A 22,286-nucleotide genomic window follows, 5' to 3' on the forward strand; every position below is an offset into this window, starting at 1 on the left:
CCACAAGTGTGCACTTCTGTCCCCTCTCAATAAAGCTGCTCACACCCGTCCTCAGCTATGAAACCACACGGGAACTCGGGACAAATAATCACCAGATGAGAGCGTCTGCTGCAGTGTGAGAGGATACTCACTGGTTGAGGAAGGCGAACAGGTACCGCATCACCACCAGTGTCGCTCTGGGGACGCCCAGGAGGATCTTCCGGATGCACTGAGCGCGTTCGTAAAGGTTCTCTATTCCTGCAGAGAGAAATATGCAAGACCAGGTGACGATGAGTCACTCCGGCGCCATCACGAGTCTGTGACTCAAGTGAGACATCCTGGAGACAACAGTCCCTGCTGTGGGGGGACGAGCCCCCAAAGAGGCTCTAAAGGAGAAACGGGGATCGTGGGCTGGTACGATGGCACTCACTGATGCAGGACATGAGGTCGTTAAATCTGTCCTTGGGAAACAGAGGGTTCTCCAAACCCCTGAAGTAGAGCTTCAACACGCCAGCCACCGAGTTGATATCGTGGTTACTCTCCTCATCAATCAGCGGGTCGTTACCTGTGGATGAAGAGACGGCGCCATTTATCAGGTACAGGATGTCAGTCGAGCGTTCGTTTGGTCGACCTCTCACCTCGTTCAAACGAGTTCTTAATGTCGTTGACCTCCACCTGTGACCCTGACACCCGGAAAATTCCCTGATGCTGAAGACCTGCCGGCAAAGACGGAGCGTTTTTACGTCTTTCAGCAACGACGGCCTTTTTATAAAGCTGCTTCCAAAGACGAAACAGTCAAAGCTCCGAGCTAGGGGCGACAGTTACCGTGTAAGTTGATGTAGCGGATGCAGCTCTCCACAAGCAGCGGTATGGCTTTGGTTGAGTCCTGAGAAAAAAAACATATAATGGGGTTCTTGTTAGTTTAATAAAAATAAGGGGGTATCATTGGTGTGGTGTTTAGTCTGTAGCGTGAGGTAGTCCTGAAACAGTGAAAACACATCGATCTCTATGCAGATGACATCTTATTCTATATTAAAATGTATTTCTTTGATTAAGGAGACACTTTTGGATTAATTACCGATAAAGGAAACATCTGTTCTTTGGAAAAAGATGGATAATGTGTTAATTTTCACTTTAAAAAACGATTTCATAAGCTGCAATGGTTTATTCTTGCATTTTGCCAAATTTATTTATTTATGATTCTCTTTTTAATGCATAATAAAACATAACTATGTGTAGAAATGACCAAAAGTGGAAAAGACAACCCAGATGGAAGCAAAACATAGCAAATAATAACACTAAATCAAACAAGCCAAAAGATTAGAGGCTAACGCATCAAAAGCAGGAAATGTAGAAATAAAAACAAAACACGAAAAAGAATAATTAGAAGCCAAAGGACTAAAAATAAAAGAACAAATGTAAATGAGCAAAAAAAAAAAAGCTTTAGAGACGTCAAAGAAATATGAACTCAATTCAAGAGTGACAACAATTACAATATATTTTTTATAAAAAATTTAATTAAACATTTTTATTTCTACATCGATGCTTTCTTAGTCTGATTCTGTTTGTTTGAGCAGAACAGAATAAAGTAAATGTTTTGAATGTGTAACTCACCAACAAAAAGAAAGTCAAATACATATCTGGATGAAGTAAATATAGAACTTCTTCATGTTAATTTTGCGGTAAATGGAAGTAACGATACAAAAAGTGAAGCTGAAACTCGACCTGGTGCTTGCTATGGGAGTTCTTCCGCCCACGACTGTGAGGAGCAGAGGAAGGAGAGACAATATAAGATCATCTAATAATGTGGGAAGAGATGTAAGACGTATCATTTGTGTAAAATGGAAACGTGCTCTGAGGCGTCGGAGGACTTCTTACCTCGTAGTTAGCAGTTCAGATTTATAACCTGCAGGAATAAAAAAAAAAAGGTTTTGAAGGAAATGGACCAGGAAGAAGCTGAACTTTGAGTCGGTCTTACCCTCCGCTAAGGCCTTCTTTAAGGTGTCGTGTTTGGCCTGCAGTTTGGAGATGAGATTACTTCCCTCCAGATACTCGCGAAACTTCTGAGGATTGAAGAACAAACCATCCGGGTGAACAGATCATCTAAATCCAGACACTGAAGTGTAGCTTGAAGGTTTCTGGACTGTCCCAGATCTGACCGGTCTTTAATTTGATTCATTTGGTTACTCCAGCTCCATGACGTTAGAAGTTTGGTTAACACAACCAAACCAGTCTTTAGAGGTCAGTAGTTGGACTTGACCAGAAGTGACACACATTATGGTTTAGTCTTTATTTGGTGTTTGAAATTTGTCTAGAAAGAAGTAACAAGTCCTGCACAACACATTTAGACGTGAATGCCCAAAACCCTCCAGTTCCCTCACATTGAAGTAGAAGAGCTCCGTCTCCTGCTGGTTGGCCCGCCTCTTGGCCAGACTCGGTTTGTTCAGGTAGCCGTCCGACACGCTGGACTTGACGGACTCGGAGGACGGGCTGTGGGTGAAGCTCTGGGAGACGTCGCAGTCGTCCAGTACCGTCATGTCCTGAAGGGTGGCGAGGGTCGCCCCCCAAGTCTTCTTCACCTTAACAGAAACAATGTCATCGCTCCGTAAACCTAATGTTCCTCACGTCGTGTCAGCTGAACTTTGTCTTAGACGTCCAGGTGACACGTCGAATCTCCAAAAAAACATCCCTTTTGTGGTGAATAGAACGTAGAGTTGGACCATGTGAGGAAAACTGTGTGATATTAGTGATCAATATTGACGATAAGACTTCGGATACACGAAAAAATAACAATTAATACATCACTTCTATTTTGCTGCAACAGTTTTATTATTAAAGTAAATTATCCTGCAAGTTATCTCAACGACGACGATCAAAGGTGGAAGAACGATCTACCTTTGTGCCCAAAACTAATATGGACAACAGTTACAAACAATGTAAGTGTGCGCTTGTGCTTTTTTAAAAACTTAACGGTTTCTCCGTCTAAGCAGGTGTGTAAACGTTTAAGGTCGCGCTTTACGACGTCCTCTGCGACACCAGCTGATACTGCGATGTCAATAAATTTTCGATTTATTGTGCAGGCCTAATGGAGAACCTTCGTCCACCTCAAAGCTGATGTTTTCAGACCATTTTATCATCATTCCTTACAAGTCACATTTTCAGTCTCTTGTCACATCCAAGTCTTGTTTACAAAAGTCCCAAAACAAAAGTGTAAAAGTTTTAAGCTAAAGTGTAACTTTAAGTTCTTAAGTCTTGAATCAAGTTACAATTCTGTGATTACAAGTCCAAGTCAGCTTATATTCACAAAGTTAGGGTGCTGCTTAAGTCATCTTGTAGAAATCTTTCTTGAGTTTTTTTCATGTCAGAATCAAATACGCTGAAATCTGGAGCTAGAAACCTTCATAGAAACCTGCTTAATTAAATGGTTTCAAGTCCCAGCGGTAAGTCCTTCAAACATGGTTTCACTTCTGTTAACTAGAACCCAAGTCAAGTCCGGAAACAAATTGGATTATGAGTCTTTGCTCAAGTCAGTCAGCTTTTGAGGCTTAAACCAGAAATGTCTAAAGGAAAGTTGTTATTATTACTGTAAATTGAAGAACTGTGAGGCCCTGGACCAGGACTGTCCAGCTCTAGTTACAGGATCTATAATCCTTCTTCTGATTCGACTATTTGTTCTTGTTACCAATTAGTTAAACCAGAGGAAACAGAGTTCTGATTGACAGAAAATCTGTATTCAAGAAATCAGCAGCTCATAGACCCAGATAACTCAAAACTAAGACCAACAGTCCCATGTTGCTGCATGTTAGACTTAAGCTCTGGTCCTGACTGTCCTTACGAGTTTGTTATGGGTCGTCTGTGGGTGAACAATGGTCAAACCTGGTGACCCACAGGAAATATTACGGTCGGTGAACCCGTAGAGAGAAAATGGTCAAACATGTTTTTTCTACGGGCGACAAGTCATAGTGAACTCGTACACACATAAGTTGAGATGTAAGGTTGTTAGCGTTGTTCATGTGATGAGTGTGTGCTCTTAGCATACAGCCTGACGATGTAGGAAACTAGACAGAGTGTAGTTTGTGGAAACTATGTATCATATACAGATACCATGACTGCAGTATTTGTGTGCGGTCAGTAAGAAGCCAATACCTTACAAAAGTATCACCTAACAACACCTGACAACGGCTACGAGCTCAGCTTAGAACACCAAAGGACCAAAGACCTCGCTAATACCAGACCTAGATCTGTTCATCTACTAACTCACAGCGTGACAAAATGCCACCAAAAAAAACAGAAGTTGAGGACGACTATGTATCTCTAGACCAGATGAATAAACTTCTACGGCAACAAAAGGACATTCCTACAACAGCAACAAAAAAACTCTCACAGGGTTTCTAAAATTATTCCTGGAAACATTTACTGCTAGACGTGATGTGAAAACTAAAGATCTTCAAAATCAAGCCTCCAATACTCACAAAAAGAAGTTGATCACTTCCATTATCCTGACCAATACTTCATTTACACACGCACAACAATGGTATGTTTTCAGGTGGCCATGTAAGCCTCAAGGAGCTATGAGACACACCGTTAATGATAAATGTTGTATACTTGTATACTTATACTATGTAGTTTTTTATAGTCACAGGCCCATACACCCATTCACTCTCCTCTCTACAACCCTCCACAGACCCGGACACCCCAAAAACCAGTAGACCCCGTACAGGACAACCTCCACCTGACTCCTTTAGTCAAAAGTCCTCGACTCTGCCATCCAGCTCTGCTGATTCTAGATGCATCTCTGCTCTTTGCTGGTTCATGGCAAACGCATTAATAAATCTCAACTCATGAATTATAAATGATAATTGTTTAAACGTTTCTGGCGGCGTGCGCCGCAGACGCAGGGCGTGCACTTACAGCAGGGATGACGCATGCAGGCGTGCTTTTATTTTCCCGTGATAAGCGGGCCGTGCCGTGAGCCGCTGAGACCAGAACCTCGTGAATCGTGACTCGTCAAGGCTGAGTGAACAACTCGCCTTTGGACTCCAGCGCCAAGTCCTTCTCCAACGGAGCAGCTTTTAGAGGCTACGTCTGCTACAATATTCCCTCATTAAAACTGTATACATGACTATTACTTCTGTCAGTAAACAAGCTGATTGATGGATCTCTTAGAGTTTGTGAGATGAGTTCAGGAACTTCTGGACTAATCTATGTGGCGTTTTAAGTCTTTTATTAAGGACTATTTCATAATCGGTTCTGAAAAATGAATTTTGATCCTCTGAGTTGGTGTCTGACCTCCTCGTTTTCGATCTTCAGGGATGTCAGGCGGGTCTGGAGCTGAGTGAGGCGGAGGGTGAGCTCAGCCTGGACCTGAGGCTGGGACGCAATCTGGGTCACCTGACAGAACAGTAGAGCAGAGAAACATTACGGCCTAATTTACTAGATAATTAGACGTGTGTGGTAATGGTGTTAATGAGAAAATGATTGATGACATCGATCTCATTGATGATACACATGTGGACAACATTGTTGGTTGTTGTTTTAAAGCTATAATCAATCAGTTGTCAGTTTAATGGGGACACAGGTCCGACCAGGTTTGTATGAGTACAGGTCCACAGATCATCCTAGGGTTGAAGGTCCTCTGGAAGACCTTCCTGGACGAGGCAGGAAGGAGAAAACAGATGACAAACGGAAGAGACGGACTCTACGAACGGGAACAGAGCAAACTCTGAAGACTTCGTAGGTCAAACTTCATTAGTGTTTGAGTCAAAGTGGACTTTATGGAGATGACCAAGGAGGACAATCATTAAAAAGTCAGTCTGGAGTTTGGAAACCACAGAACTTCAAGGACAGGGATAGGCAACTCCAGGCCTCGAGGGCCACATTCCTGCATAGTTTTCAACATACCTGCTCTGGCATGTTCTAATTGGCTGGACACACCAGAACCAGGTAATCAGTCATGAGTAGGGCTTGGATATCTAGAAGTCATGCACACAGCAGCCCTCGAGGCCTGGAGTTGACTATCTCTGTTCTAGGAGAACAGATTTTGAACAAATGAGACAAAACTGAAGCAGAACAAAGAAAATGAAGACAAGAAGACTCAGAGAATATCAATCATTCTGGAGTCAAACAAGCTTTCTACCACAGGATTGGTTTTAATCTTCAACAGGACAATGAGCCAAAACACACACAGTTAAAAAACCCAGAAACCCATCCTGGTGAAGAAACCGAACCATGACGAAGACACCATGAAACCTCAGACAGGTGGAGATGTTTGTTCAGAACATCCACTGACCAGGTCAGAACTGCAGAAACTGGTACCAAAAGATCGACCAACTAAAGCAGGACTGTCCAGATCCAGGCCTCGAGGGCCGGGCTCCTGCTGGTTTTCTAGAATTCCTGCCTCATCTGCTTCTGATTACCTGGATCAGGTGTGTTTGCCCAATGAGGAGCTTCAATGGCAGGTTGGTAGGGAAACATGCAGGACACCGGCCCTCGAGGCCCAGATTTGGACACCCCTGAACTAAACCTTCAGTTCACTGAAGTCTTACTTCAAAATTACCATTTTAAACAATAATGCTGAAGATTTTATGGTTCATATTTTTCTAAATTTTACAACTTTTAGTAAATTTAGGTTATCTTACTGTCATTTTTGTAGATAGTATTGTCCTAAAAATGTCCTCCATCACTGAGAGACTTCGTTTCTAAAGGACACTTATCGAGACTCCACAGTTTGTTCTATCATTTTTTTTTCTACAGATGTCTGAATGTCCGGGGTGTTCCTCGCCCTCGCCGGGTTAGGCTCCGCGACCCCGTAAGGGAAAAAAAAGAGTTAAGAGAAAGGATGGATGGATGTTTGATGTGGAAATCCAACTCATCCTCACCGAGTCGCCCATGTGGGACTGGAAACTGAAGCGCTGTGGCGGGCAGAACGTGGTGGGGTAGAGCCCCAGCAGACGCTGCCGGTCCCGGGCCGGGTCCAGATTCTCCACGGCGCCCTCCAGCACCTCCAGACCCGCCCTCCTGGAGGCTTCAAGGCTCAGCTCGGCTGATAGGTAGGTCCTCAGAGCCCTGCTCAGACTGGAGTGGTACCCTAAGTCACAGCACTGAGGAGGCGAGACGAGGAAATGAAACCTTTGATGCCGTTACTGATAAAAGATGTTTGAGAACGTCTCTTTAAAAAGGGTCGCAATTGTACGCATTCCTTAACCCAAATGGAAACTGAGGTAGTTACTTGAATTAGTAAGTAGTTACAAGGAAAAGTATAGTATAATTGTATAATAGTATAATTAGAATTTTATGATCAGTTGTAACTTGAAAAGTCAATTAAAATCAGTCAAAATAATCAAAACAAACATTGTACATAATCTTCAGTAATAAACAACTATTAACATTTTTTGTTTTAGCAGCAAATTTAGAAGAAATTATGCAGAAAAAGGTTTAAAAAAATCCTTATTTTCTGGGTGAGCGTAAACATCACACAATGATTATTTTAACAATTAAAAATACATTCATGCAAAAAATATTTTTAAAAAATTTTGAGAAATAAAACAATTTAAAGTAGTTTTGTCAAAACAAATTTAAATTGCTTGATAGTTTGACTAATCTCTAAATAGGTGAAACTTTTTGATCAAACATTCTTCACTTCCTGTTTACCTGTACACATAAAACTCTTCAGTGTAAAGTTTCTCATACTTACGTCAATAATGTCGGGCAGATCGTGGATGTAGTATTTGAATACTGAAGCATTTGTGGCCTCCAGAGTCAGGAGATACTCGTTTCTGGCCTTCAGAGTCTTCAGTTTGTTCTCTGAGTATTTTGCTTTTCTCTAACAAAGAAATATGAATATTGACCATCAGTTTATTTATCACCAGAAAATTAACAACATTTTTAATTAAATCTGTTGTTTATCCAGACATAACTTTTGATAAAAAGTATATTTTCTCTGAATGAATTACAATCGTAGAACAAAAAAATCCTCTTCTTGTTGTTTTTGTTTGGAAAAACTTTGTTTAAATCATTTACTATGCAGATGATCTTCTGCTCTTTTCATCATTTCTGTCACACATTCTGGTTCAGAACCAAAGACGATCTTCATTACTTGCACTTTTCTAATTGGCTTTTCTCCTCCAATGTCACCCAAAGGAAGACCACAGTGAGGAACCGTTGACGGAATATTGAGATAACGGATCTGATTGGTCAGTTTAGAACTTCAATAACTTGAACTGCAGAAAATATTTCATCAAACAAAAAGAGGATTTTCAGGATTCCTCTTAGAGTGAACCAGCATGTTTGAGTAATAGTCAATAGTAGTAGTCCAAAAAAAAAAACCTGAAAAAAGAAAATCTAAAAAAACAGTAATAAATATATAGAAAGATTAGAAATAAATACAATGAAAAATCAGAGAAAAAAACAATAACAAAATTTTCTCAAAATAAAGAAAAAATACATAAAGAACAATAATTAGCCTAAAATTAATGAAAAACAAAAAAAATATTAAAAATCATGTAAAAAAATGATCTCAAAAGATGAAAAAACATATTTCAAAAACTAGAAAAGCTTATATAGAAAGGTTAGAAATAAATATCTTAAAAATAATAATTACACCAAAATTATCTTTTTAGGAAACAAAAAAAACCCAAAAGATTTATTTTAAAAATATCTAAAACATTTTTTAAAAACTTTGTATAAAAAAAATCATGTAAAATACAAAACAAATCTTTTGGAAAAAAAGGAAAAAATCTTAAATAGGATCTAAAAACATTTCAAATAAAAAAATCTTAAAAAAACGAAAAAAATCTGTCAAGGTTAGAAACAAATATCTTAAAAAAAAAAAAAACAATTCTCTTAAATTATTTTTAAAAAATATAAAAAACGATTTTTTAGAAATGGGTTCGGGAAAAAAAACATTAAAAACATTGAAAAATTTCCATTGAAAAGTTAAAACATCTAGAATTTCTTTTTTGTTGAAAATCTTTAAAAAATCATCCTGTAAAACAGACTGTGACCCACAAAAGTTGACCACACCCACAAATGAGAGTCCTGGTCACAAACTTTACTGCTTCGTGTCCAATGTTGTCATGATTGACTCAAACTATATTAATAATATTCACACCACGAGAACAGAGAACAAAAAAAACTTTTTCTTGATTGAACACAAACCGACTAAATCTTTCGTTTACCTTCTCTCTCATCTTCTCCATCTTGCGGGCGGCGTTGCGTCTCTGGTGGCGCTCCTCGATTCGCAGGCCGAACACCGGCTCGCCGCCTCCGCCCGTCCCCGACACGCCCTTCACGCGTCCCTCCTGACGCTCCGCCTCCCGCAGCTTGGCCTCGGCGCTGATCATTTCGGCGTGGTACATGTGGTAGGTCTTCATCACCTAGGCAGCGGCGGCAGCCCATAATACCACCGTCAGACAGGAGCATGTGAGGCTGCAGGCAGCCTCCGCCGCCGCGTCCTTCTCAAGGTTATCAGGCTCACTTTAATCTGATTAGTTGAGGTTCAGATGAAGAGATTCCAGAATCCATCAGCCGTTTCTGCTTTAAGGTCTTCCTGCAGACGGCGGAGTTTTCTCTAAAAATGTATGTAAATGAAAGCAGAAGACTTCTGCCTCCACGCCTGATTTACATGTGAAAAGAATCCGAGAATCCATCTGTCACTTTTCTCTGGTCACTTCTAAACATTAAGATTCTTTTGTGAAGGACTTTTTTCCAAATGGATGATTTTTATACCAAATGAAACATGAAAAATATATTTTTAAAAGAAAATTCAGAGTAAAGGAACCTGAACCGTTCAGACACTAAAGCTGTTAAAACTTACATTTAAATGGATAAAAATGGTTTCTACTTACCGTGTAAAGTTCATTCAAAAGCTTCACAAGATCCTCCTGAAGCTGGAAGATGATTTCTTTACTCTGAGAGACAAATACAACAGAAACAGTTCAAATAAGCTACAGTGCAGAAACCATGATGTCAACTCCATAATGAAACTCAACAAAAAACTATTTTAAATCACTCATTAATGTCCACATTTCTTTTTTAAATTATTAATAGAAAGAGTTTTTGCTAATATTTATTTATTATTGTTTGAATTGTAATTAGTTAACATTAGAACAGTTGTGTTGAACATGGGGAAAAATAGTTTAACCAGCATTAAAACCATCGGTGGGAACAGAGGTGTGAGTGTGGTGATGTGGGCTCGTCCTCAGTTATGGGAACTGAATAAAAACTTCTTAGTGTGGAAGAGTTTCATTTGGTCCAATGTGAATAATCATAATAGTCCGAATGAGTTGATATCATCTCTGAATCAACAGTAACGACAGCAGATTTATTACACTTCCGCTAAAAGGAGAAATCGATGTTTGGAAGTGGTGCACAGGTTCCTCGCGATATCTCGGTTCTTTTTTTTTAAATGCATCATGTTCTGCGTTCTGATTGGCTGCAGAGCTTGTCAATCCATTTTCTCAGTACCGAGTCTCCTTTACAGAATGCGACCAGTTTGAAAAATCTACATAAATCTTTGATTGTGAGAAATCTTTTTCATTCTATGATGCTGGAGAAGTTTACAGCCTCAAAACATCTAGAATTAGAAAAGTTGCATGACCTATGATAATGCTAGAATGAACGCTTTCTGCTGAAAGTATTCGCTGAAGATGCTGAAGACTTTTGCTGAAAACTGTGACGCCATTGACTTTAATTGTTGAAGGGATTTGCAGAAAATGCAAAAGCTATTTGCAAAATGTTACATTTGCTAAAAGACTGGAAATTTTGTTAAAGAGCTATAAAAGAGCATTGAAGTTCAACTAAATTTCTGAAAAAATTGTAGTAAAATTGCTTAAAAATCCCTAATACAAAAATATTTAGTTTGATTAAATATGAGCTAAACTCCAATTTAGCCCAAAAAACGTCAGTAGATGTCATATTAGCCAAAAAAGCTAGCATGTTGCTAAAATAGAGGCTAAACTCTAAATTAGCCTATAAAACCCCAGTAGTTAACAAATTAGCCAAAAACGTTAGCATGTTGCTAAAATATTAACTAAACTCCCAAATAGCCTGAAATTCTTCAGTAAACGAAATAAGTTAAAAACGTTAGCCTGTTGCTGAAATAGAAGCTAAACTCTAAATTAGCCAATAAAAACCACAGTAGATAACAAATTATCCCAAAACGTTAGCATGTTGCTAAAATATTAGCTTAACTCCAAATTAGCATAAAAAAACCTCAGTAAAGGACTAATTAGCCAAAAATGTTAGTGTGTTGCCAAAATATTAGGTCAACTTCAAATTTTTTGACTATGACTTTTACCATAAAAAATGAAAACACAGCCCATGAATATATTTAAAGGTTTGTTGTTAATCTACTTAAAATTTTGAAATTTGAAGACTTTCTCATTCATTTCCTATGGGGCATATTTTGCTCAATATTTCAAAAACTATAAAGTTTATGAATACCCAAACTAAAAGCAGTAAAGTCCTGAACAAGCTGAACGTTTGATTGAGTTTTTATCTGCCAGAAAGGAGCAGGAGGATCACTATAGTGTGAATGCTGACCAAACATTCACACAATTGTTGTAAAATACCGATAATGAGAAGTTCTGCGACGAACTAAGGCCACTGTGATAAAAATACTTTCTTTTTAGGTATCTTCGATTGTTTCTTTAAACGTTCAGATTCATATTTCAGTAAATTTTATTCCTTCTAACCTCTAGCTTCTGTCCCGTACGAGGATTTAGCTCCCCGTCTGCTGAACCTCGTTCCCGCTCCTCAGAAATGTTTTCTTCCAGAGTTGATTTTAATGAAAAGTAAAGTCAGCGCTCCCCTGGGCTCTGGCGGCGTGCTGCGGAGTTTAACAAATTACACTGGCACACAGGCTCCGCCACCTCTAACTTTAGCTCGCCGCCTTCATTATTCATCTGGGTTCCGGCTCGTCTTTTATTCATGCTAGCTAAAGTGCAGCGGCCGCCAGCAGCTACGAACAGTGAGCTCTCCGTCACTTCAGAGTCCACGCCGCTCTGAAGGGAGGCAGACGGCTGTGTGGCCATGACAACGCCAACAGCCCCGTGGCCATGGCGACCAGCGCCACTGATCTGCTCTCAGTGGGCGTTATGGGAATGGGATTCATCCATCCTGGGATTCCAGTCATTTTAGCATAATGCAATATTGATGCTGCCACATCAGTCCTTCCACAAACCGACGGGTTCAGAGGAGCCCGTCGATGAGGTTCAATCTTTAGAGAAAACATTCACATCTAAATACTGCAAATCTATATATTAGAGAGCAATGTTTTTTCTGCACTCAACATCAAATGTTTCACACTCAAGTAAAAGGATTCAGAAACGAGTTTGTGGAGCAGAAAACCCGTTCTGACTTTAAACCGGACTTTCACATTTTCACTTGAACTCGTCTATGATGAAAAAAACAGCAAAAGTTTTGTTATTTTATTTTAAATTCTACATCAAACCCAGAAGGATGATCAGAAAATAATTTCCATCCGGGTTGCTGGAGCCTATCCCAACTCTGAACAGGTTGCCGGTCTATTTCAGGACCACAGAATCACATATTCACACCTAGTGGGGATTTAGAGAGACCAATCAACCATTTAAGGCTTTTATTTTGACAGCGGGAGGAAGCTGAAGCCCCGAGTGAAAAAGGAGAACATATGAGGGTTTACAGGCTGCAGTACAGGCTCAAAATAAGACCATAAAGATTCTCAACCATAAATACATGTTCACATATAAATTAAGCTTCATTATACTTCAAAATAAATCTGCCCCCCTGGAAAAAAAAAAAGAGTTTGCAAATGTGTAAAAAAGGGATCTGCATGCTTGTAAAAAAAAAAAAAAAGTGCATTAGTCAAATAATAAATGTTTTTAAATTTTGTTTTACAAAAGCGAAGCAAAAAAAAGGTCCTGAAGATGCGGTTTTGAATTGTGTCCATGTCTTTAAAAGACTTTATGACTGGATGGCTACAAATCAAACTGTCCAATCAGAGAGCAGGAGGCTTCCTGTCGTCCCGCCCCTCCACAGACTTTAAGGTGGATTTCTGTGTTACCATGAGGAACTTACCGTACGGCGCTCTAAAAAAACGTTAGAAATTATTTCACAAATGCAAATATTTTTACCGGCATGCAGATCCCTTCATGCACATTTGCAAACCTACGTTTTTTGGGCGGATTTATTTTGCGTATCATGAAACTTGATTTATGCGCGAACATGCAGTTGAGTCCAGACTGCCGCCTGTAAAAACCGTTTCAATTCTCAAAATCTTACCTGTCAGGCGGAACCAGAATTTAGTTTATCATTTAAATCAAACTTTATTTATACAGTTATTTTCATACTAAAGTAACACAAAATTGTTTCCAAAGTTGAAACATGTTTAATATGTATATATATATATATATATATATATATATATATATATATATACAGACAGTCATGCATGAACAGAACGTAAATCAGAGGTCAATTTCACAGTTAATTTTTTGGTGGTTTCACTGTTTTTGTGCAAAATTGTTATTATTTATTTATTTATTTTTTAACAACATTGTGTTCTGCCTCCTGATTGGCCTTAAACCTTGTCAATCAATCTTCTTTAAAGAACACATTCAGTTAGTCAAATCTCCATAACTCTTCAATCCTGATCAGATCTTTTTCATTCTATAATCCTGGACATATTTTCTATGTACTTTGAGTTTAATAAGAGAGAAAGTGGATGAAGTGTTTGGTGAGGAGTTTTACAGCCTTAAACCGTGTAGAATTATTGTAAAAATAAGATTTCATAAAGATTTAATTTTCGGAACATAACTGACTTCTGGGTTCTGATGCTAGAGAACTGTGACGTGGAGCGGCAGGCTCACCCTCTTCAGCAGCCGAGCGGAGTCTTCGCTAATGTGGGTGAGGCGGGTGATGACGTTGTTCAGGTAGAGGTCGCTGAGGGTGGCGTGGTCCTTACTCTCCCTCCTCACCTGAAGAACAACAGAAGACGTGGTTGATAACACGTCCTTAAAGTTTGGGGCTAAGAATGTTTCTGACTGACCTGGTTTAATAATAAGTACCAGCAGTTGACTGGGGAGAGCAGGTTCTGGTCCTTTCTGTAACCGAACAAGAATATTATGAGGAAATGATTAACGTTCACGTGAACCCAGACGGTTCTGCAGGTTTTTGGTTTGTCCGTGGAGGCCTGTAGAGGAGCGGCTCCATCTTACGGTGAGTTCAGGTGTGTCTTCATTTCCTTTGAGGCACGTACAGCCACCAGAAGGACGTCATGAAAATGGATCGTACCATTGTCGTGTGTGGGAAATGTGTTGTGAAGCATTTGAATTCGCTATTTGACGCCTGTCCAGAAATAAGTTCATGAGTTTAACACCCCCGACGCCTGTGGGAGGAGCTAGCACCAGATGTTTTTAGCCCGATCGCTACATGGAGCTGAGTCTGTGTAAATCATGGAAGACACGGACATGGTGTAGAGATCCGCTTCATTTATTTTAAAGATCTCTACAGAATCATCAGTAATCCCGTCTCCATGTCTGGGTTCATGAGATCATTCAGAGTTCGGTGAGCTTCACCATCTTTCAGCGGTACTTCTGTCTCTCTGTGACCCAGTTTGAAGACTTGGTTTCCCGCATTAGTCCAAGGAGAGATAACATACCAAGAATAAAATTAGAGGACCATTTCTTAATTTTGTCTTGATGAAAATAATACAAATATAAAGTTCAGGAGGCCCCCCCCCCCCCAGCTGTTATCTGTCTGCCCGCCAGCTGTCCTCTCGGTGACGTAGTGGGCGCCCTCGCTCCCCCTCTAGTGTCCCCGAGATAGACTGGAGACCTGTCCAGGGTAGCCGGGACAGCATCCGGCAACCTCGTGGCGCCGAAAGGGACATAGTGGGTTAAGAAAATGGATGGAAGTTCAGGACTGGTGAGGTTGATCTTCCATGTATCTGCTGGGGGAGTCACTGAACACGTCACACACCCAAAGCTGGGCCTTTGATTGGTTGGCGCGCGGTTTGATTTTCTAGATCGCGCTGTTGCTAGACTGACAGGTGGCGATGCTTCAATATCACCGCAGGACCTCAGATCGTGTCTGTACCACTGAGTTAACATTGAAACTAAAAAAACGCAAAATCGCTGCACGTATTACCTGAAAGGTACTAACAGGATCCTTGTACAGTCTACAGGATTGGAGGACGTTAGAAAACTGTAGGACACGCCTGTGTCTCACCTAATACACCCTTGAATGTTGTGTACATGTTTACCACGACCTGTCGCCCGCAGCATACCCGTAGAAAACATGTAGATTGCTCTCCGTGTTCACTGAGAGGTCTACGACCTTGATATTTCCTGTGTGTCCTGTACAGATTGGGCCAAATTTTATACCTGCAGACTGTCAATATCCACCTGTAAGGACGGTTGAAATTAGGGCTTATTTTGTATTTATTTAATCTTTATTTGACCAGGAAATCCCACTGAGATTAGATCTCTTTTTCAAGGGAGACCTGGGCCAACACAAGAAAATAAATAAAGTTAAAACAATAAAATAGAATTAAAAAGGACAGTATGACAATGATTAAATCGAGAGTGACATGTGCACACAGATACAAGATTTTAGTTTTCTTTGCTCATAGAGGTTGAGAAAAACAGAAGGTTTCAGAAAGTATGAATAAAACAGTATAACTTCCATTTAAAATGGCAAATATATATATATATTTTAATGTTTACAGCAGCCGTTTAATTACTTTAGAACATTTAGAGCTGAAATATTAAAAAAATATTGACTTAAGTCGAAACTTATGTTAATTTCATTAATGTGAAAGTTCAAAACAAATAAACTGAGTGAATTCTCTTCCTCTGTCTGCAGCTATGAGCACAAACCCAAAAATCTCACTATAAACTCGACTCTGTGGGAGGGGCGGAGTCACTGGCTGCAGCCTTCATAGATTAAGACTAATTTATACAAGATCCAATCCCAAATTGTTGAAATTCCAATAATTCTTTTTAATAATTCCTTAAAATGTGTCTGAAACAGTTCAAAGATAAATCAGTGTAAATCTAAATCGGTAAACTGAAACTCTTCTGGAACAAGATGGATCAAAGTTTCAAATTAAGAGCCGTTGATGTCTGGATGTGTGTTAGGAAGGAGGAAGTAGAATCCTAACGGAGTTCTGACATGGGAAGTGGACATTTGACGGCTCACATTTGTTCCTTCAGAAGAAATAATGTTCTTTAGTGTATTAATACGTTAAGTTTTTTTACTTTAATCGACTTTTTCTATTAAATTTAGTTTGTTTTCACACCTTTAGATACATATAGACGGAATGTGAAGATTTTTGCTTGTCATGAGAATCTCCGTCCTGCATCCCAGCGACTTCAAGGACAGCCGGACCTACTTGTACTGCTGGACCTACTTGTACTGCTGGACCTACTTGTACTGCTGGTGGTCCTTGGTGCTGCGGGTTTTGGCCATGAAGCGCTCGGCCAGCTTCTCCAGGTTTCTGGAATATTCCGTCTCGATCTCGGATTTCTTCCTGAAGAAGTCCTGCAGGTCCTGCAGCAGCTGGACTCGCATCTCCGTCTGCTGCTCCAGACAGCGCTGCTGCTCCACCAGCTGGGTCCGCACATCTGCATCAACACAACGCTGAGTTACGGGAGGGAAACCGGACCGGCACCTGTGAGGAACTCGGAACATCTGAGTTTTTAAATTCCCTAAAGCAAACGTTCTGGCTTTAAACGAGGAAATGAAACATGCTGTACAGGTAGAACCGTCTGGATCTTATCGGAAAACCTCCAGTTCAGACTCCCACAATGCTCCTGGTGGTCACAGGTCGGCGCCATCGGTGAGTGTGTGGATCAACGGGGCTTTAAAGTGGTTTATGCCTTGAATAAATGTCGAAAAATGCTATAAATCTTATATTTTGTTTTCTAGTTATGTGAATCGTCAATGAATGGTCGAGTTTTGAACTTTTGTCATATATTTAAGGCGAACCAAACTATAAGATGGATTAAGTGAGACAAAAGAATCAAAGATTAGTCAGGCTGTAACTGCCTTCACAGTGATTGTAGAACTTCTTTGTACCATGTTACCAGCCCAGTGGCCTTGTGCTGGAGTGTTCGCCCTGAAACTGGAAGGTCGTGAGTTCAAATCCAGGCCGAGTCAAACCAAAGACTCTAAAAATGGACCCAGTTCCTCCCAGCATTAAGGGGTTGGATTGGGGGGTTAAACCACCAGATGGTTCCTGTGTCTGCAGCTCACCACTCCCCCAGGGGAGGGGTCAGATGTGGACAAGAAATTACACACATCTAGGTATGTGACTTTAACATGTTAGCCACGTTAGCATATTCAGAATACCTGTAACGCTCAACCTTGTTTTCAGCACATAAAACAGAATGATTCTGCAAACACAAACATTACTGTGACTACGCTAACTCTTAACTTTGTTAGTGACACGTAAGAAAACAGTCTGATGTTAGCCACGTTAGCGGATTTAGAATAACACGCAAACCTGTTTGAAACTTGTAAAAAAAAAAGGCTGATTCAGATTTTGATAGAGTTCTGTGTACCTCTTAAAATTGCAACGTTAAGTGCAACTACGCTAAGTCTCAATCTTGTTAGCAATAACTAAAAAACGTAGTCTGACAACGCTACATGCTAGCAACACTGGTGTATTTACAAAAACACGCTACCTTGTTTGTAACTTGTAAAAAAACAGATTGAGATTTTGACAGAGCACCGTGTACCTCTTACTTCAACATTATTGTGAGTATACTAACTCCTAATATTGTTAGCAATGTGTACAAAAACACAGCCTAACACCGCTACATGCTAGCAATACTGGTGTATTTACAAAGACATGCTACAATGTTTGCAACTTGTAAAAAAATAAATAAATAAATAAATAAAAAACAGACTGAGATTTTGACAGACTTCTGTTTACCTCTCAAAATTATGGACCTAAAATAGTTCCGATTGATTTGTATGTTCGTGATTCTTGGTTTGTAACTCCTAAAATACATTTTATGTGTAACTGTGCACACTTCAAATTGTGTATTCACATGTATAAAATTTACAAAATAAAAATTACACAATTGCACAACTTGAAATTACAACAGGTTGAAACTAACTACAAAGATAAATCTTTGAAAAGTGAGCACCAATCAGATTTGAGTGATGGGTTCAAATGCTGCTAGAATGCTGGGTCATCAGAGTTTTCTAATCAGCCGCTTTAAACTTGGATTGTGAATATTATCTGGTGAAAACTTGAGATTTTCCCGCTTTCTTTAAATAGACATTACCAATAATTAATATAAAAACAGTCTAAATATGTGTTTCTAAAACACTTAAGAATAGAGTCTGAAAAAACTTTATTTTCAAGGGTTAAGTGTTTTTAAAACACATATTTAGACTCTTTCATCTTCATTATATCTATGTAAAAAAGTAGGAAAATTTCAAGTTTTCACCAGATATTATTCACAATCTAAGTTCAAAGCAGCTAACAGGAAAACTCTGATGACCCAGCATTCTGGCAGCATTTAAACACAACTAATTTCTCTCCATACAAATTGCTTCAGCATTAGTAAACAACCAAAATGAATCCATATATAAGGCACTCTGTTGTTTATGGGAAAAAATGAAGGCTTTTGTGTGTCTTATGGTTCAGAAAATACAGTATGGAAACACCCTTTACCATTCGGGTACCACAGAATCTCATCTCGCCTTATTCAGACAATGTGGTTCTTTTCACCAACAACCACCATGACCTCCAGCTCTCTCTGGAGCCTTTTACACCTGAGAAAAAAAACATCTGCACCTTTAAGTCTGAGTCTACGGTTTTCAACCAAAGTAAAGGCGGAAAGGCCCCTTAAAGGGTGACCAAACAGGGAAGTTGGAGGCTGACTCCGCCCACATCCGAAATGTGAATCAAAATATCCATCAAAAATATATTTTGTCAAAATTATACAAGTTAGAAATAAGTGGAAGATAATAACACTAACAACAAAATAAAATGATCTGGAGGGCCTTAAGGTCAGAAGTGAGCTAACAATGGAGTCTGATGCTACGTTCACATTGGGCTGGAAAACCCGCGTTCAAGCGAGCACTTTCAATGAAAACGTGCATGTTTCAGGACTTCGCAAGTTTTTAAGTCAGTTTTTAGGCTCTATGTACAAAACAATTGAACCTGTGTCCAAAAATGAAACCAGTTGAACTTTGACCAATCAGGGATGTGGATTTAGTAGTAAAAATGTATAGGTAGTTTTTCTAAACAAGGAAGTTTGAAAATTGATTATAAAGGAGGAAGTAATTATTGCAGTTTGTGTCGACTGGAATTCTGACAGTCTTTCATGTATCGGAATAGAGCTGGGAAAGGAAAAATCCTGGAGCAAAATTCACCAGATTCACACCAGTTTGTAAAGAGAACATGCGTAATGTAGCGATGGACCAGCGTGAACACCAGATGCTACAAGAACGCCTGTAACACGTCAGGTGTGTCCATACGGTGGATGGATGTTTAGTCCAGTGTGGAGAACGGACAGCTGAGACACCAGTCAGGTTTATACCCTCACCTACAGCCACTCTGAGCATTCATTGGTCGTTGAGGATTTGTAATTTTCCGTTCCAAACACAAATCAGGGCTTTATGCCTTTTTCCTTTACAAAAACAATGAATTCAACACTGTTTCCATCCTGGACTCTCAGCTGACAAAATCCCCTCATTTAATTAAAAATCAACATAATGAACTAAATATTATAATACGTTAAATGTTTTAATTCAACCTGCTCATGTAATGAGAAATATCCTGCAGCATTCATTCAGAGATGTGATTGGACGGTCATTTTTCTCCTCCTCCTCCACAGATGAAGGATGTGTGTTCGTCAGGAGTCACCTTGGACGCTCAAACGCCCGACTCTGAATCCCTCCTCTGCCTCCGTCGGCGGCTGAAGCCCGGTTGCACGCTCCACTGCTCGCCGTTTCTGCAGCAGAGGCCATGCGAGCGCCACAAACGCTGCTCTCTCTCTCACTGACAGACACACAGCAGTCCCCGGGGACCCCATCCACTCCACTACCTGTTGTCTTGGTAACCACACACTCCGTGTGAACCATGTGACGAGGAAGGTGAGGAGCTGGCATCTGCCGCATCCACTCCCCGACACACATCCTTCTGTGGGAGCCGCGGAGAACTGCGGCGTCCGTGAAACCGCGGCTCCATTGTTGCTCGGCGTGCCTTTATTGATCGTGACATCACTTCGCTGGTCTTTGCTCACTAAATTAAAATGGCTGCCGTCTCATGTTGGTCTGCAACATTTTCATTGAGATGAATGGGAGTTCTGCAGAGCAGCACGTTTCCACAGGAAAATGTGGAGGAGGCGGAGCTTAGCGGTTGGGTGTTTGAGAGACGAGATGTCAGAACATTTGTCTGAACTTGCACATGTCTAAACTTTCATGAACATCTGTGTTTACAGAATCCTATTTATCATGAATCTAGTATCAGGTTTACGAGTGTTGACCCTCATGGATCCACATGGACTTGATGTTTGGAAATTAAGACAAAACTAAAGTTTTGTAAAATATCCCAAAATGCCACAGCATGGCGACCTAAATGTAAGTTTTTCAGAAAATTCTGCAGATGGTCTCAGGGTGGCATTTGTAGTCGGGAGGCGGGATTCACATTTTTACACGCCGCAGAGGTTTAAGAAAAACTTCTACAGTCTAAAAGTTGACATCAGTCAGTGGCAGTCTGGGCACATTTGGAGGTTGTGCAGTGGCAGGCAGGTGGCAGGAAGGCAGCAGCACGACTGACGATCAGACAATCTCTGACTGCCACCCTCCTGCCTCTGTGCTGCCGCCCCACTGCCACCGTCATATTGTTAAAATCATAGGGTAGCAGCGCGGTTATGAGGACTGTTGACATGAACCGGGGACCGGAAATAACTGGACGTCAATCTGGAGACCCCCGCTATCCTGGGTCCAAACGGGGAGACAGAGTTTTTTAATATTAATTATCAGGAATATCTGTTTAAGAAAGTTCAAAACAGCTGATAAGAAAAGTCTGATGACCCAGCATTCTAGTAGCATTTAAACGCATCACTTACGGACGAGTCGGTGAGATGAGAACTCTCACCATAGATCCATGTGTAACTGAGGTCTTGTGTAAGAGGTGATTCGTGCGTCATTTTTAAAGATTTACATGTGTGATTCGTTTCAAGCTGTTGTAATTTTAATTTGTGCATGTAAAATGTTTTTTCTTTATTTTGTATTTTTTTTTTACTTGTGCACAAAACGTATTATATGAGTTACAAATCAAGAATACACACACAGATCCTAATTCTAGTCTATTTCCTCTCCATATACTCACTACTTTTCACTCTTTTAATTCTCTGATCAATATGAACATTTCACGTCTATTTGTGACTCCACTGAGTTCTGATGATAAAATGTGGATGGTTTATGAAAATAACAACATTTAAACACATTTTTTGCAACATTTTTTGACCGCAATGCATTGTGGTCTATATTGGCTAGAGTAGTGAGCATCGACTTCTGGGAAATTGTAGTCCTTCTGGTTCTAGACTTCTAGTGCTTCTAGACTTCTAGTGCTTCTAGACAACTAGTGTTTCTAGACTTCTAGTGTTTCTAGACTTCTGTGATTCTAGACATCTATGGGTTCTAGGTTTCTAGTGTTTCTAGACTTCTAGTGCATCTAGACTTCTAGTGCTTCTAGACTTCTAGTGCTTCTAGACATCTAGTGCTTCTAGACATCTAGTGCTTCTAGGCTTCTAGTGCTTCTAGACTTCTGTGATTCTAGACATCTAGGGGTTCTAGGTTTCTAGTGTTTCTAGACATCTAGTTCTTCTAGACTTCTGGTAAATTTCGGTATTTTAGAATTAGTAGATTTGAACAGCAGTACAACGTGGCGAACACACTATCTAGTGCACTATGAAGTGTCTGGGGAAGGAATTCAGACAGTGTCAATGTCAGGAGTCAACACTCTGTTTCCCCTCTGGTCATCAGCGGGAGCCATCGTCTGAGTACTGACTGCACTTAATCTGTCATCAACACCTGTGCACAATGTTTGGATGGCTCCACATCTGGTTGCCATCAGCTCATCAGCCACAGGACATTTAAGCACCGCTCAGACCACACTCAGTGCGAAGTATTTGTGTCTTTCTGCCAGCATACTGAGCGTTTACCTCTGATCTGATCACCTGTTACCTGACCCTGCTCTGCTCCTGACTCTGCCTTCTCGCTGCCTGCTCTGACCCCTTGCCTGGACTTTACTCCGATTTAGCTCTGTGGACTCTTAGTTTAGCCTGGCTGCTTTCTGCCTG

General features: G+C 40.2%; 1 protein-coding gene and 1 long non-coding RNA gene across 5 annotated transcripts in view; one reads left to right on the top strand and one right to left on the bottom strand.

Moving 5' to 3' along the window:
* Nucleotides 1–22,286, bottom strand: part of srgap1b (SLIT-ROBO Rho GTPase activating protein 1b) — a 44,895-nt gene that overhangs the window by 13,950 nt on the left and 8,659 nt on the right. Inside the window, exons 1-17 of one of the 4 annotated variants that reach the window (XM_024284620.2) lie at nt 20,025–20,268; nt 16,388–16,583; nt 14,006–14,060; nt 13,827–13,934; nt 9,825–9,887; nt 9,156–9,353; nt 7,673–7,801; nt 6,858–7,079; nt 5,269–5,370; nt 2,361–2,558; nt 1,958–2,042; nt 1,858–1,885; nt 1,705–1,738; nt 805–865; nt 618–695; nt 410–544; nt 132–237 (exon numbers count right to left, since the gene is read on the bottom strand). In XM_024284620.2, the coding sequence (XP_024140388.1) occupies nt 132–237; nt 410–544; nt 618–695; nt 805–865; nt 1,705–1,738; nt 1,858–1,885; nt 1,958–2,042; nt 2,361–2,558; nt 5,269–5,370; nt 6,858–7,079; nt 7,673–7,801; nt 9,156–9,353; nt 9,825–9,887; nt 13,827–13,934; nt 14,006–14,060; nt 16,388–16,583; nt 20,025–20,115 (1,889 nt within the window). In that variant the 5' untranslated portion in view covers nt 20,116–20,268. Of the gene's footprint in view, nt 1–131; nt 238–409; nt 545–617; nt 696–804; nt 866–1,704; nt 1,739–1,857; nt 1,886–1,957; nt 2,043–2,360; nt 2,559–5,268; nt 5,371–6,857; nt 7,080–7,672; nt 7,802–9,155; nt 9,354–9,824; nt 9,888–11,672; nt 11,942–13,826; nt 13,935–14,005; nt 14,061–16,387; nt 16,584–20,024; nt 20,269–22,286 lie in introns of those variants that run through there. The other 3 variants (XM_024284610.2, XM_024284628.2, XM_024284635.2) reach the window with 3 other exon arrangements.
* LOC118598059 lies at nt 16,495–20,041 on the top strand. Its single transcript, XR_004947142.1, has 3 exons — nt 16,495–16,632; nt 16,718–16,798; nt 19,815–20,041. It is a non-coding gene; the product is annotated as an uncharacterized LOC118598059 (long non-coding RNA).

Source organism: Oryzias melastigma, linkage group LG23, assembly GCF_002922805.2.
Source record: "Oryzias melastigma strain HK-1 linkage group LG23, ASM292280v2, whole genome shotgun sequence".
NCBI lineage: Eukaryota > Metazoa > Chordata > Actinopteri > Beloniformes > Adrianichthyidae > Oryzias > Oryzias melastigma.